Consider the following 17,136-nt stretch of genomic DNA (forward strand, 5'->3'; position numbering starts at 1 on the left):
ATGTCAATGTTAAAACCCACTTATCACAAACTAGCATTATTTTGATTAACAAGTCAGCACTCTTAGTATAAACAAATTGTTACTGGGGCAGTGTTTCTAATGAAGTGACTCATTTTGGCAGCCTTTATTAATAAGATGTTTTATTGGAATGCTACTAATCTGTATCTGGACATCACATAGCATCATCTCCCATCTTGATTACTGAAATTTTCTTCCCTTACTTCACTCTTTCCCGATCTGTCCAAAATGCAGCTTCCAAGTTATCTTCCTGATTGATCAGAGTGAGTTTACTGCCCTCTCTGAATTCCTTCACTGGTTTGCCAATTAACCACCACATCAAGTTTAAACTACTCATTCGTACCTTTCAAAGCCCTTCACAACTCTGTCCTTACCTACATTTCAGACCTCATCCCCTAACTCAAATCCTCCACCAACTAACTATACCAGTTTCAATACCTTGTTAATCTCCTCCATCTATGTGCATTTGAACATGCCACCCCTCTACATGAAATACTCCCCCAATCCTAATTTGTCAAACTACCATTCTGTCTTCATGTAATCCCAAGAAAGTATAGTCCAGTTGATAGAACATTGGACTGGGAGTCTGATTTGGATTCAAGTCCCAGCTCTGCAAGGACCTTGGGCAAATCAGTTAACCTCTATGCCTCAGTTTCCCTATCTGCAATATGGTCATGATACTGATCCAGATTTATGAAGTAATTTCAAATCGTCAGATAAAAAGAATTATAAAAGTAAAGTATTATTAAAAACCTACTACTTTAAGGACCTTAATTGAGTTTATACAGCAATTAATAAAACAACTAATACATCCGCACAGGGAGACTTCTAATGTGTCCAATCTTAAATCTTCCTTAATTCTTGACCTCTTTGGAGCAGGGATTCTCTGCATGGTGCATTGCTGACCATCTTTTGGCTTCTCCCTTACATAGTTTCTTGTATTTACAAAAGGGTGGGTACATTTTTTTTTTTAAGAAAAGTCAGATTTTTAATTTAAAGTAAATAATTCTTAAACCTATTTAAAATTAAATATGAAATTATGAAAATCTAAATTAAGGCCTCACATTTCTATAATCTATTAAAATAATTTAAATAAAAAATATGATGCATCTATGAGCCCTCCTCAAGTTTAAAGGAGATAAACAGTGCTGCCTTTTTAATTATATACAGAATCAGGAGGAAAATATCTAACTTCTAGGGCCAACTCAAGCTTTGTAACAATATGTACTCCATTAAGTACCTATTATTTTCAGTCTTTACAATGGAGTGATTCACATTTTCCCAAATATCAGTACTTTCAGTTTGTTGTGCAGAAAAGCTTTTGCCTTAATTACTTACAGTTTAGCTAGCAAATGCAGAGAATATTTTCTTTATTTGGACTAGTTCATTCAAAGTTGAGAAACTGAATGGGAGCTGACAAAGTAGGAAAACTTGTTTTTCTCTTTCACTCTATAAATAAAAGCTATCTGGGAAAAGAGGAGATCTACTCATTGTAAAAACCTGGACAATGGGCCAGATTTTCAAAGGTATTTAGGCCTAAAGATGCAGACAGGGGCTTAATGGGATTTCAAAAGTACCTAAGAAGGTTGGGCATGCAACTCCCTTGATTTCATTGGCTGTTAATTTCAACGGGCATTATGTTCCTACCTTGTCCTTAGGCACTTCTGAAAATCCTACTGGGCCCAATCTGCATCTTTAGGTGCCTAAATACCTTTGAAAATCTGGCCCACCATAACTAGAAATAGTCACTAACTACAGTAAATATTTCCTGTGTTTAATAAAATCAGTTCTAAATTATTAAATTTTTTTACACAGTTTGGTAAACTTTATACATCCAGCACATGTACAGTAGTTTTATTTAACTAAAAACAGTAATTATTTTACATTAAAATTCCATCCAAATGCACTTTAATACAAAGAATATAGAAATAAGCTTTTCATTTTCTAACAAAAACATAAGAATCATATATACACACACACGTTAAGCTATATAATTTCTTAAAGGTGTATAGATGCAGTGTATCCTCCTGTTTAGCAAAAGTATAAAATTTAGTGTAAAAAGCGATATTTGATTGCAAATTAGTATAACCATTTAAACATGCTAATCAATTACACTGAACCTTTCTCTAGGTAAGTTACTTAGAAGTGCAAATACCTAGGTCTTATACAGCATTTATCAGTAGATCTCAAAGCACTTGACAAAGGACGTAATCATCATTCTCCCCATTTTACAGATGAGGTACCCAAGGTTACCTAGCAGACCAGTGACTGAGCCAGGAATAGAACCCAGGTCTCAAATCCAAGCCCACTCCCAAATGCAAAACAAAATTAAAATCTGAAATTTATGTCAAGATTTCCTGTTTGTTGATTTAAATCAAGATTAGAGTTGGTGATTTGTTATTTTGATTTCAATCATCCACCCTTATTTCCTTCATCTCCTTTAGTCACAAGATAACTAATTACAACACTGTGCTATCCACTTCCTTATGCAGTCACCCATTAGCCAGTCATCAATGCTTCCAACATGGCCAGAGGAGTTATTACTGAACAATGTAAGGTTTTCCTCCCACTTCCCTGCTCAGAAAAGAAGGGATGAATTAGAATCCAATTTCCCACATGGTAATGTAGGTAAACACATCCATTGGTAGTTTTTTACATGGATTAGGGCCCTACCAAGTTCACGGACATGAAAAACGCATCACGGACCATGAAATCTGGTCTTGTATGCTTTTACTCTCTACTATACAGATTTTAAGGGGGGGGGAGGGACCAGCATCTCTCAAACTGGGGGTCCTGACCCAAAAGGGAGTTGCAGGGGGGTTACAAGGTTATTTTGGAGGGTTGCACTGACTTAAGAGCTGGGCAGCAGGAGTGCGACAGTTGTTGGCCGGGCACCCAGCTCTGAAGGAAGTGCCCCACTAGCAGCAGCGCAGAAGTAAGGGTGGCAATACCATGCCATGCCATCCTTCCTTCTGCACTGCTGCTGCTCTGTCTTCAGAGCTGGGCTCCCAGCCAGCAGCCGCCGCTCTCCAGCTGCCTGGCTCTGAAGGCAGCACCGCCACCAGCAGCAGTGCAGAAGTAAGGGTAGCACTACCACAACCACCCCCTACAATAACCTTGCGAAACCCCACCCCCCACAACTCCTTTTTGGGTCAGGACTCCTACAGTTACACCACACTGAAATTTCAGGATTTAAATAGATGAAATCATGAAATTTATGGTTTTTAAAATCCCACAACTATGAAATTGACCAAAATGGACTGTGAATTTGGTAGGGCCCTATATATGATGAATAGTTTTGTGTAGAGACTTTGTTGGTCAAGGATTACTGGATTCCAAAATTTTTTGGACTTCCCCTTCTCCCCTCGCAAAAAAAATATATATATATAAAAAAGGACACAAATTAGTATAAAAATATTTACTGTGCTCAGGAAAAAAAACCCAAGAGGCAAAAATATTTAAATTAAGCAGACTTGACACAGGCAGAATAGAAAATAGCAACAATGCTATTCTTTCCCTCCCTACCTGATGTAACCTCATACAACTCATCAATATGGTCTGCCCCAGGATTTCTTGTAATAAACATGCTGAGGACAGAAACTATCTAGTCAATAACCCAGGGTAAGTAAAAATCACTAATTTTATCTACTTTATTTCACAGATATACAAAACTGAAGAAATTATCCAACATAATTGTGTTGCTTGCTGTCTGGAAGATGTGACATTGTATATGTATTACAAAGCACTTAAAATTACTTTAAATATTTTTCTCTATTTGAAAAAATAGAAATCCCATTAATTTCTAATGATCTCTTACCTTTGCTATACTCTTTAGATACGTGATAGCTATTTTCTTGGCCTCCTCCTATGTATTTTGTTTTATGACAGGAATCAGCATCCCCTCCCTCATGAGGCCATTTACTCCCATGTTTACTATATTCTTCAGATGGAGGGTCATCCGTACAATGAAATTCTTTTTTCTCCCATGTCTTAGTCTCAGAGCCAGCAGCCTTCTGGATATTAGGATCTAAATAGTCAATAAAGCCCTCAGATTTCTTTGTATGTTTCTTCTTTTTCTTCTTCTTTTTCTTATGTTTGTGGATGTCAGAATCAGAGCAGGCCCCAGAGAAGTCTGAATCCTGGCGGTGTCTGAAAAAAAAACACAGAAGTTAATATGAAAACAAATGTGATGCTTACACTATTGTTACAAACATATTATACTATTTATACATATACAACTTATTAATTTTTGAGGGAGTTAGACACATGCATAGAAAATATATTATTGTTCTAAATTTGGCTACAGGTCATATCTACTAAAATCTGGCTGGCTAAAGTTCAAAATAAAAAGCACATTTTATTTTCTTAACAGCTGTGCTGCTGTTCCTCTCCTCCAGCATCTGTGCAGCTCTGCTGAAAACAGTGGAATACTCAATACATCAGGTAATGCACTTTGCCTAACCCTAACGGATCAGCTGTGTTCAGCAGCAAGGAAACAGTTAAGCATTCTCCATTTTCATCCCCAAGTTAGTTTATTTAGCTTGCCACTTTTGTCCTTCTCTCACGGGTTTCTTTTTCAAAAGGGAGCGTTTTAAACACAAAATATTGAACTCTATACCTATCAAACACTACACAGAGGTCAGCCCTCTGATGTAAGACTAAATTATCAAGATGATCACGCACTGAAGTTCTTTTAAAAATCAGTTCTCAGTTTGTCTATTTCACACACACACACACACACCAAGCATCAGACACAATTTGCATCATTTGCCTCCTGAGGGAAAGCACAGCTCATTATGAGGGGAACCTTAGCATGTCTTCACTCTCCATGACTACTACATACTTTCTTTTAAATTTCTGATTAGAAGGGAGAGCAATGGGATGGAGAGGAGAAATACTCAAACTGTTACTGGAAGATACTGCTTTTCTAGTTTAATGCAGGTATACTTTATTACATGTTATTTTGTATTTCCAACACAATGAAAAGTGTTCTGAATTCACGAGATGCCTTCGCACTCTATATACACAATGTCAATTAAGTCATTTTTCTGAAGAGTCAGGATAAGTACAGTGAACCCACATCAGAATACGAACCAAGTATCTAAAAATAAGAGACTAGTAGTACTTATTGGGTTCTTAAATTAAGAGGGTATTACAAGAGAACAGGCTACATGTAGCCAGCTCACTACCTTTTTTTTTAGTGTGAAAAACAGTTTTGGAACATTAGATGACAGAATGAATTATATACAGAGGCCTATGTATTCAGTGATTCCAGGGCTACAGAATTCAGACCCTGCTGCAGAAATGGACTCCAGAATCGGAGTTTTCCTTTAAAATAAATAATATTTCTAATCCTTATGGCTAAGAAAATAACTTTGAAATTGTAAACAGACAGCAGGCCAATGTAGAACAATGCCTGCCTGAGCCCGTAGACTTCATAAAACACATGCATCTCAGTCAGGATCCTCTGGACCTTGCAATTATGTGGCTATAGAATATTCCAAGATGCGGTGGAATTCAGCATTTTGCTACAACCAAATACCTGATAATTTATTTTCTGTCCCTCTACCCTGCCAAAAGCTACCAGTTGTGGCCAGCTTTCCCCAAAGGAGGAGATAACTGGATTACAGTGCCTGTTCCCTGTATTGTTCCACAGAGTCAGTCAGAACCAGAGCCCAATTTGCAGCAAGGGAATGGGAGGAATCAGAAGTGTAGATTGATTAACTGGGCTGACTGGAGAAAAGTGCAGCAGCTAAGCCCCAGGGTTTGGAGAGGAACCACTGCAAAGCAAAAACTACCCCCAAATGTAATCATTGATGAACATAATCGTCCACCAATTTTAAGTCAACTTAATAGATTCTAGCAATGAACCATAGTTATGGGTGGGGTGGGTGGGAGATGGGAATGAAAAGAATTTCATGACAGCACAAAAAATTAGCACTGCTGTGGAATGTAGTGACTATTGCCATAGAATTTGGTCCCATTGTGCAATAGAGCACACAGGGCCGTGGTTATAGAACAGTCAAAATACACTAGTTACTGGCAACCAAGGTAGCCATAGCTCACTTTCACACAATATGAAATAAGGAACTGTATAACAGAGTGCAACTCAAAGTAGTACAACATTTTCTTCACTCCCAGCCATAATCATGGACTTCAGTCCATCAAGTGATCCAATTGGTCCATCTTTATGTGTTTTATAATATTTAAAATCAAATTATAAATCTAGCACTTAAGAATAAATATGAAAGTGGACCTAAAACATGAGGCTGTCAGTAGAAGGGTCAAAACATGATGTAATTTCTTTGCTACGACAGGAAAGCATTATCACATAGTACTCCTGAGCAGTGAGGTGCCATAGTGGCTCCACAGTTTAGTTAAGTTGCAAAACACATGAAAACTAGCACCGTACTCCCTTAAATTAGCAATAAGCTTCACACAGACCACTTATGAAAACAAGGTAGAAAATTAGTTTTTCTTCCTAACACATACTTCTGTATTGTAGGAATTCTAAGCAATTTTAAATCCCACCTTTTTGAAGTTTCACTTGTGATTCTGACTTTTTGGGGGGCCTCTGAACAAACTCTCAGGATTCTTATTTCACAAGGCCTAAGTAAAGTTATGACTTGCTATAAGTTTCCTTTTCTGCAATAAAAACCAACAGAGGATATTACTGGTTTCTGTGGGAGACAGAAGGGGTTTCAGGCCTGCAGATGAGAGTGTAGTTGGGGGGCTGTCGGATAAAGGTGGCTCCCTGGACTGTCTGAGATTGATGCCTTGTGCAAGGAAGAATCCCAGTGCAACCATGAGCCTTCTAATGGAGGGGGAAGAGATTCTTCTTGGACAGGGTTTGCTAAGAGTAGTGGAGTCCAGACAGAGGGCTTCAGGATCAACTCAAGGGTTCAGAAGACGGAAGAGAGAAAGCATTAGTATTTCCCTGCCTGCTCTACCTTACAGTCATGCTGTACTTCACTGTACCTGCACTCCCCTCTGACAAAAATACAGCTGATTTTGTTGGATAGAGAAGGCAGAGAAGCACTAGTGTCTCTCCAAACCTCCATTTTCTATACACATGAACTGGTCCTGTGCACTCTACACCCACCTAGACTTGTGACACGACACATACAGCTTCCATTCAGTTAAAAGAAAAGATGTATGACTGCACCTCTCTATTCCAGGCTACCATTTGGTGCAAACAAATTTAGCCCATCCCTACTTTGGGAGGAAACGTTATGTCATGGCCTCCCTACCCAAGTCTGACCATAGCCTGTTTTGAAAAGTGTACAATAAACTTAGTCAGGGTCTGTTTACAGATTATTAGAACATTATTTGTTTGATCCTGTTCCAAAGCTCTCACACAACTCAACATAGTTTGATCCCATCTATGCAAGACGCATCAAACTAACATGATCTCCCCTGACAGATTTTACAGTGCAATGGGCTCAGAAGCAATGGAAAAAAGGGGGAAGACCAAGGAAACAGCCAGAGACAAATTAGGAAGAGGAGTTTGTTTAGAACATTGTAAATAAAAGTTTCTCTTGCTTACCTCTCATCTTTCTCTCGGTGTTTATCTTTGGACTTCTTTTTTTTCTTTGACTTCTTGTGTTTTTTCACTTTTTGCTCTTCCGTTGGCTCACTCTCCAGACTCCTTCTGTGTTTCTTTTCCATATCACTGTCACTACCTTCTAGACTAGCACATTTTCTTTTTCTGTCTTTTAGATATTCATATTTGTGGCAAGACATCTCAAAACTTGAACTGTTTTCTTCAGACATAGATGCACATTTTTCATGGGAATATTTTTCAGAGTGCTGAGAGGGAGCTGAGCAATTATATAAGTCTATTTTGGAGCTGCCAAAATGATGTTTCTCTCTCTCTTTAGCTACTGGTTCATGATTCCATCTGCCTGTGTAATAATAATCCCTGTATGACCTACTGTTGTAAACCTGACTTGATTTGTCGTAGTCTCTGTCCCCATGAAAGAATTTTCTCTCTCTACCATCTCTTGCTGCATAAGAAGGATGATAATCATTGTAATATCTGCACTTGTCCCATCTCCTTGGTATATCTTGGTAATATCTTTCCCTACTCCAAGATCTTTCCCTTTTAGAATGGTAATATCTACTCCTCTCCTGATCAGTTTTCCCTCTACTTCGGGATCTATAATAGGTGTATTTTCCTAAACTTCTGGCATTATCAGGGCTGTTTCTTTCACTATGCATAAGTTTGTACTTATTTCCATTGCAGTGCTCCTGCTTATAGCGATCTTGCTTCATACTCTCCTTGCTGTAGGATTGCATTTTTCTGGAATAATCCTCATCTGGTTTGCGTTTGGTTTGCTTCTCCTGCTCTTCACTTTCAGAGCGCTCTCTTTTAGTACGGTAATGCCCTTTGTCAATTTTTTTGGGGGTGCAATTTTTTTCCTTAACTGGAGAATGAGACTTAAATTTTTGCCTATCCTTATTTTCTTCACATATTTCATTACCATCCAGTCCATCATTTTCTTTAGAATAATGACTCTCTAAAACTTTATCCAACCTTGTAGCAGAAGAGTCATTAGTAGGTAGTACATCTGTGTAATTATTAGCACTCTCCTTTGTTTCTTGGCATTCATCTATAATGTTTAGAGCTGCAAGTTTTGTAGAACTACATTCATTGTCAGACTTTAGGAAGGGGCTTTGCCCCAATTTCTCTGCAGTCTCAGCAGACCCTCTGATGTGCAGAGGACTCTCCTTCAAAGTCATTTTTACCTCTTGTGTTACTCTTATCTTATCTGCATAATCCTTGGGATCACACTGTTTAGAGAATTCATCATCAATTCCCAGGGATATTTTCTTAGTGTTACACTGACCACTGATATCAGAATGTGCATTATCAGTTTTTGATACAATACTTTCGGCAATTTCTTCTTTGGTAGAAATGGTCTCAGCATCTGATGTAGTAAAGGGATTCTGGACATTGCAGCTAAGGTTAGCGGGAACTTTACTAGACTTCTCATAGGAAACAGTATTGTTGCCACTCACTAAAGTTTCTATATGACCATCATTTTCAGAAGTTTTTTCAAGTCCAGTTGCACTGCACAAAATAGAAATGTATTTGTGACTTTCAGCAGAAATAAGACAAATACTCTACATGATGATTGTTAAGAGTAAAATCCTTTTAATCGGTAAACATCTGACTCCTGGAAAACTCTGAAAGACATTCTGTTTAGAAACACATTTACTTATAATATATTCCCTTTGCACAGGGAAGCTCTTTTGCTTGCTTTTCTATGTGCAACACGTCAGGAGCACCTACCCTGTCAGTTCTCCTACTTCCCCTCCATCTATTTGCTGCGTTGACTCATGCCCATACTCACTATGCTTGCCCTTACCCACAATAAAACCGTTGTAATAGTGGGTTTCCCTCTCCCTCCCTCCCAGAGGCAAGGGAAGACAGGTGGCAGGAATTTACACTCACCTGGTCAGTGTCCTAGCAGAGCAGCTGGGATTACTCCTAATGAGCTGCCCATATTTTAGAAGTGTGGTAGACCGAAAAATACTTATACCCACACTAATAAATAGATACCGTGTTCATGCATGCATCCCTAGGAGTGAAAAAAAGGGGAAGAGCAATATAGAAAATATAGACAATACGACAGAATGGTTTCTACATAGAATGTTTTTCCAAAGTTTTCCATGAGGCATCAACAGGTTTTTAATATAAGAAGAATAGGCACAATACCAAACATATGTTCTGTTCTCACTACCATTAGTTTTGGTATGGTATTCCTACAGTGAGCTAAATCTTTCCATTTAAGTATTATTAATAGTTCGTATACCTATAATAAAACTTGTATGGAATCTTAATTTGGACAAAGTGTATTTTACCTTATTTCCTCTGACAAGCTTTTCAACTGGTTATATCGGAAAGACTCTAAAATTCTATCTTCGGGAACTGGTGGCAAAGCTGTAGGTATTATCTACAATTAAAAAAGGTATGAGTTAACATACGGAATGATAGCAATCATACAAAAACTTACATAGCATCTCAGCCCAATCATAATCAGACATACAGACTATACACATGGATCACTGTAGGCACATCACCCTAACATTCAATATTGCAAGCATTAACAGCACACAATACTACATCACAATTTAGAAAAAGAAAAAAGTACAATACACCTCTACCTTGATATAACACAGTCGGGATCCAACAAAAAAATCTTACTGCGTTATAGATGAAACCACGTTATATCCAACTTGATTTGATCCGCCAGAGTGCACAGCCCTGCACCCCCGCACCCCAAGCACTGCTTTACCGCGTTATATCCAAATTCGCGTTATATGGGGGTAGAGGTGTACTACATACTTTATAGGAGAATTAAGACAGGCAGAATACAACTGTCAGATGAAATCTGAACATACCAGACACAGCACCCCTCATACAAAGAGTGAGGTAAGTTATTTGATAGTTAGCACCACAGTTTTTGTCTCATCGGAAAGACTGCACACCTAACACCACAATGCCTCCCAACATGCACTGGGACAACACCACTGAGCACTTTACTACCTCAAAGTTTTACATAAAAAAGGAGTGTGGTTTTGTAGACCCAGATCCTAAGCCTGACTTGCTATACAGCCTCAGGTAAATCACTTAACCTCTCCATGTTTCAGTTTCCCCATTTTACCAGATGGAATTATAGCCAAGTATTTAGCACACCTTCCTCTATGGTACCTGAGCACAACATAATGCTTACTGTACCCACCTAAGAAGAACAGTTAGTGTCTGCAAAACATTATATAAATGCTAAATATTAAGACACCACTGAGAGATGCATGCCCTCTCCATTTTACAGATGGGGAAATGAGATTAGCAAGTATTGATTCAGCTTAACCCTGATTAGTATGCAAAATCTAAGGGATTGCAGCACAAAGTGCTATGACGGCAGCCTGTGTTGTATATTTTCCTCTGAACTTTGCCTGAATGAGGAACATTTTAATATTGAACGCATCACAGTCATATTTATAATCTGCCATGAAGAGACAGTCTAGAAGAAACAAATGTAAAACTCACTTTTCCATGCAATCCATTCACTTTAGAAAATGGAATTTCTGTAGATTTAACAGGCTTGACTTGGCAAGTAGATTCATCAAATTTCAATCCATTTTCTTCAGGATCACTATCTATACTAATAGCACCATTAACTGTAACATTTTTTGGCAGTTCATGCTGGGATACAACCTCTTCAGCATCTTGACAGGAAGAACAAGAGTTCTGTAATGTACTAACTACATTTCCAATCAAAATTCCATTAAAAGATTTTGAGTGGCCATTTTCCTTAACTAATCCCTTCGACTCCTCATCAGATTCTTCTGAAGATTCTGCACCGTAAGGGACCAACGTACTAGAGTTTAGTTTAGACTTGCCATTCATTAATGGCTTAGAACAAGATTCACTAGGAGTTGTTTGTTTAGATACTTTAGTAGCAACTGACATTGTAGGTGCACTTGAGGTAGACTTTACTGCAGAGGAATTTGTGATCGTGGACGAAGGAACAGGCTTGCTGAGATTCTCCAAAGAATTATGAAGGTTGGGTTGAGACAGAGTTTGGCGAGTAGGCAATTTGTTATTGTGAATACTGATAGTGATTTTCTGTTTTTTCGAAGGATCAGGAATAGTGGGTCTGTTAATTGTCCAGTTTTGAATGGAAGTTGAAGGTGGAGCTGAAGCTGGTCTGTTTAGGGTAACATTGCTAGCACTTGCCACAGAACTGCTTGGAGTTTCTTTTAGTGATCCAGTTCCATTTAAATGACTGGAATTCTGTAATTACAAAGAAATCACTATGAAAACGTGTTCATGTGGATAGACAGCATTTAATATCACAAGACATAATGGGCTTACTTGATATTTCTACAAACTGCCTCAGTGGCTAAGCAGAAAACAACCCTATATGAGTTATATATAAAATCTTGCCAGTAGTTTAGTGTTCACATTTTATTTACAGATTTTCAGTGTTCACATTTTGTTTTGTTTTTTAAAAAGCTAACACGAATTGCAATCCTTTGCTGGTTTGTAAGATACAAAACAAAAACAAAAATCCAAACCAAAAAAAATCCTATTCTTTGCAAATCTTAGAATATTTGTACTAATAACTGAGAACAAGCCAGTCTGGTTTCACCATCTCAACTGAAGTGCAAAAGATGAAACAGCATAAATAAAGCAAGTAAGTTGGATTTTTTAAATTTTTTCAGTTTTAATAAATTCAAGTATTATTTAAAGTAAATATTTTGACAGTGTGCTTTTTTGAGTACTTTTGACATCTAGTTTGAAGTTCAAAGCAATGGGGAAGTAATATTTGCACAGTTCAGTGTTTGTCTCTATTAAAGTGTTTCTAGCTGCTTAGGCTGCAGAAGGAGCACTGTGCACAGAGCTGTATTGTGGGGAAAGGAAATCTGAGATCCTGAACATTTAAAACAAATAAACAAAGGCTGTTTACAAAATTCCGGCCATCAAGTTGATGCCATTATCTACATATGAAGATTACCTTAATCATGTGAGGAGGAAGCTGTGGTCCTATAAATCCTGATGCCCCCTGCCTGCTATTAACCACCCGCTGACTGATAACTGGACGGGGAGAAGACTGTCCTGGTGTATGAATGGAATGGGGGTGTTCTCCTCCATTTTTCATATCATGGGACCTGAAGAAATGACAGATAATTATTCATTCATTCATATTTGTTCTTTTGCCTAGCCCAGGCTTTAGACACATCCCACAGTTTAATACTTCACAGAAACTGTTTTTTTTTTTTTAAATAAACAAACTTTAACCAAGGCTACAAATCGTAAGTTAGATAACAGACCTCCGATTATAATTTCCCAACCCCAAGCGGCAACTCAACTTCACAACACCCATCACCTCAATCTCCCTCCCCCGAAGTCAACCAATTACACAGTATTTGATCCAGAAGATTCAAAATGTTCCACCTATACAGGCACCACTTCCCTCTGTAGATAACTCTTTCAGTGGTGGGTGTAGGATGACAGACATTTAACTTACACCAGCAAAAAAAAAAAAAAAAAAATTAAGTCAGGCAGGGAAGGACAACTTCTATAGCTTAAACTATAGGTGGAGTTTTAGGGTAGACAGAGATGAATTAACCAAATGGGAATTTTTCCCAGGAGAGGAAAAAACACAAATGGGAAAAAGAAAAAAAATTATGAAGGACAAGGAAGTAACTAAATCTTGAACACATTTTGGTACTTGATATTACCTGATATAAAAGAGCACATAAGCTTGCTGATTAAGCACAGATCTGATGTCACTGTTGGACACAATAGAATCATTCATCTGGTACCACTGCCCATTACTGGCCTGCAAATAAGTCAATGACATTTTAAATCAGTTACAACATCTGCTAGAAAAACCACCACAGAAAACTAATAAAACTGCAGAAGAATAAAGAGCACTCCAAAATATAGCCGTTTTCATTATAGTAATGTACACTACTGATTTTTTTAAATTAAATCCTTTATCTACAGAGATTTGTTACCACTAACATTTGTTAGTGAATGTTCCCCTTCACCAGTGCAGATTTTACTCTAGCAAAGGAACTGTTCTCAGGACCAGTTTTATTGTTCAGAGCACCCGTTATGCTAAACCACTGTCCCATCAAGGATCCACACAATAAATCACATACTACAAGAATAAAGGGGCATTAAATAAAACTGGCAACAAATTCATAACAAATAAAAGCACAATATAATCTGTGGAATTCATGTTCACAAGATATGGAGGCCAAGAGCTTAGGAGAATTTGAAAAAGAAATCAAGGTTTCTATCGATGTGAATACCTACAGATACAACAGACAGAATAAATATTTTTATAAGGGATATAAACCCTTTGCTTCATAGTATAAGTCAACCCCACTGACAGGGGTTAGGAAGAGACTGGCCTTATGGGCAAGTTGTTCCACAGTTGTCTGCTTTATGTCCACATGAACTATCACACCATTTTATGGGTAGTTAGCCAAAAGAACACTGCAATCTTATTAGTTCTGACAAGGGGCAGAATTAAGATTGCACTATACAAGTGGGATCTTTGTTGAGTGTGTGACTATGGAAGAGTCCTTTTACAGCCAGCCATGGAGGACTGAAGCAAGCTCTGTGCTGTATGGAGAGAGAAATTATGTTATGTTTTAGATTCATTTGTTTTTAGATGTTTTAGATTCATTTATTCCTCATCAAGGAAAGCAGAACTATAAAAGTCAGTTATGTCTTCAAGGGAAAAGGAACACGTGATAAAACAAAACTAAAAGAATAAATATTCTGTGAAACTAGATAAATTTTTTGCTTAGCAAATACACTAATTTTTAAAATAAACATTCTTGCAGAGTTTGAGTAAGAGGAAGATTCTCAGAGAGTCTAACCATAAGTATAACCATATATGAAGCAGACTGAAGGGGCGAATTTATGTCAGCATATTACAGTATTATAGGAAGGCAAGAGAGAGTTCTCTTCGACTTTAAACTGCTTTTGTTAATCTTATGCAAAAACTACAGACACAGCAGTGGTATGATAAAGTAATGGCACCAGCGGAAAGGAAGGACAAGAAACCGTCATTTAGAGCCAGGATCCTGAGCCAAAAGTTCAAAAGGAAACAGTAAAAGACACTGTTGGACCAGGATAACTGGTCCAGAACTAGTGTGTGGAAGAGTTTTCTAGTCCAGAAAGTCTACTCATCAACCAGAGCATTTCTCTGTACCACAATCTGAGATACTGGATGTTATAACATGGATGACTCTTAATTTATTATGTTTTCAATATCTGTTACTTAAATGTTAACTGTGTAAAACCTTTCATTAGTTCTACTTCTCAATAATTATCTGCAAAAAATATCAGACAAATGCAAAGATAAAGTTTGACCATTTCTTAAACTTCATAGCTCCTTTTGAGCATATAACTGCTTAGGGCAGCAGCAGTTTAGGACCTCATCAGGAAAGGAAGTCACAGTGATGACATGAACACTTAACAAGTTTGCTAAAACAATAGAAAAGTTCTAAAATGTTAAGTGACATGCTTTAAAATCAGATTGCTCCAAGTATCATCTTGCCTTTTTTAATAATGCTAGTCCATGATTTGCTATACTAAAGCCCAGACCTCTAGCCATTTTAATTTTCATTCTCTGAACTGAGACCAGACAAGTACAAGAAAGATATGTAAGCTCTGAGTAGTTTTAGTTTTTTCAGGGGTCTGGGAAGAGCAGGCATAAGGACACTGGGCATCCCAGAGAATAAAACGAAGTTTAGCAGAAAATAACTTGTGCTATAGCAGTGGTTCTCAAACATTTGTATTGGTGACCCCTTTCACACAGCAAGCCTTTGAGTGCGACCCCCCCTTATAAATTAAAAACATTTTTTTATATTTAGCACTTATGAATGCTGGAGGTGAAGCGGGGTTTGGGGTGGAGGCTGACAGCTTGTGACCCCCCCCCATAATAACCTTGTGACCCCGTTTGAGAACCCCTGTGCTATAGCATGGCATTGAGGTGGATACTGAAAGCAAAAGATATCAAGCCAAGAGTTAGTCAAGCACTGCGTAAAGCAGGAGGGAAAAAAAACAAAACAAAACCTTAATTCAACTTCCATCCATACAACTCTCTCAAACAAGAAACAAGGGGAAATTAAATAAAATTGGCAGATTTAAAAAAAAAATCTTCTGTAAGCTATAAAAGTACAACAATCTGTAGAACTCATCAATTTCATGGTTTCCTGGTTCAGAGCTAGTGTCCTGATTCCTCTGACAGATGTTGGTAGTGTGCATTCAAGCAGGTCTCATTTACACTCACATGATGGCATGTGTTATAGGACCAAACACAGCCTTGAACTCTAACTTAATACAACAGAAATAATTTCTTGCCATATGTTTGTGGCTAAAGCATCCAGAAGGGGGTCTACACACCTTCCCTGTTGGCAGCTAATGCGACCATGATCCCATGGTCAAAGAACTTGTGCTGCTGAAGATTTTCTATAACCTAGTAACTTTCCATTGGATGGTTTCAAACACTTTCAGGTGCTCTATAGTTTGCTAGAGTGCCAGAGAAAAATGCTCAATGATGAGAAACCCACATTCTATAAATAATTTCAGTGTCTTTGCCATAAAGGTGAGTGACTGGCTGATTACTGCAGGTTTCTCAAACTATGCAATCAACTGCAAAGTAACAAAATACTCTAACCTGCTAAATTTCACTAACAGGGCTAGCAAGACTTACGACAACCTATGAAGCTGAAGAGTTCCAAATGGGATAGACATTAAATTAGTAATGCTGGTCAGGAAGTAAAACTGAAGATACTATCTGCAAGGCTGCTTTATGTTAACTTGAAATTTTCAGACTGAGGTCCTTCCTCCCCCCGCCTTGCAAACAGGACAGCCTGCCTTCTAGTGGGAGAGAACGAGGTGGGGTCTTGACCTTAGATTCTTAAGGTATTTGGTTTGGCAGAAATGTTGGATTCTCGGGCTGATGCTTGAAGCAATAGCAGGAAACTCTATCCAAAGAAAGGGACAAAAAGGCCTTTTTCCATTTTAGGGAGGAAACTCAATGGCACCTACAGGAGTTGAATTTTCAGAGGAAAATGATCTTCCACAATTCAGAAGCCTCCTTAATAGTCTTACTGAGAATGGGAGTCAAATAATCTATCAACAGGAAAGTGCAGGTTAGTGAGAATAAGATTTAGAGACAACATCAATTATCCCATTACATGGCTATAAGTGCCATATATAGTGATATTAAGGACAGACACACTAACAATTTTTTTTCAGTCAAAAAAAAAAAAAAAAAGTCGCAGTCAAACCACAAAGACAGTAGAAATGAAAGTACACTGAGAAAGTTAGTGCACCAGCAGCCTGATGGAACTTGTTGAACAATTTATTCTTTGAGGGCCTCTATGATTCCCATTTGAGGGATGGTGTCCTGATGCCTTAAGCATGCAGAATCCTCTTTAAAGCAGAGTCTTATGGGGCTACAAGACTGCTTCCTTGTAATGGCACCTATTCAGCACACAAGACTATATAACGAAGCATAGCCCCCCAACTACCTCAGTGTTTTCTCTGCTGCCTTACAGCACAAGGGATGTATGCTG

The 17,136-nt window shown here is 38.0% G+C and overlaps 2 protein-coding genes across 5 annotated transcripts in view; one reads left to right on the top strand and one right to left on the bottom strand.

Annotated features, from left to right (window-relative positions):
* The window catches only part of CYTH3 (cytohesin 3), a 94,546-nt gene extending 89,975 nt beyond the window's left edge, over positions 1–4,571 (top strand). Inside the window, exon 15 of one of the 2 annotated variants that reach the window (XR_005585904.1) lies at positions 4,391–4,571. The gene's annotated coding sequence lies outside the window, so the exon portion shown is untranslated. Of the gene's footprint in view, positions 1–3,679; positions 3,837–4,390 lie in introns of those variants that run through there. The other variant, XR_005585905.1, reaches the window with a different exon arrangement.
* The window catches only part of USP42 (ubiquitin specific peptidase 42), a 40,082-nt gene that overhangs the window by 5,948 nt on the left and 16,998 nt on the right, over positions 1–17,136 (bottom strand). For all 3 annotated transcript variants that reach the window (XR_005585902.1, XR_005585903.1, XM_039493454.1), the window contains exons 11-16: positions 13,273–13,373; positions 12,546–12,699; positions 11,075–11,821; positions 9,886–9,977; positions 7,565–9,091; positions 3,836–4,167 (exon numbers count right to left, since the gene is read on the bottom strand). Coding sequence is in view for 1 of the 3 variants with exons in the window: in XM_039493454.1 (XP_039349388.1) it covers positions 3,836–4,167; positions 7,565–9,091; positions 9,886–9,977; positions 11,075–11,821; positions 12,546–12,699; positions 13,273–13,373 (2,953 nt within the window). In the remaining 2 variants the exon portion in view is untranslated. The remainder of the gene's footprint in view (positions 1–3,835; positions 4,168–7,564; positions 9,092–9,885; positions 9,978–11,074; positions 11,822–12,545; positions 12,700–13,272; positions 13,374–17,136) is intronic.

This window comes from Mauremys reevesii, linkage group 10, assembly GCF_016161935.1.
Source record: "Mauremys reevesii isolate NIE-2019 linkage group 10, ASM1616193v1, whole genome shotgun sequence".
In the NCBI taxonomy this organism is placed as follows: Eukaryota; Metazoa; Chordata; order Testudines; family Geoemydidae; genus Mauremys; species Mauremys reevesii.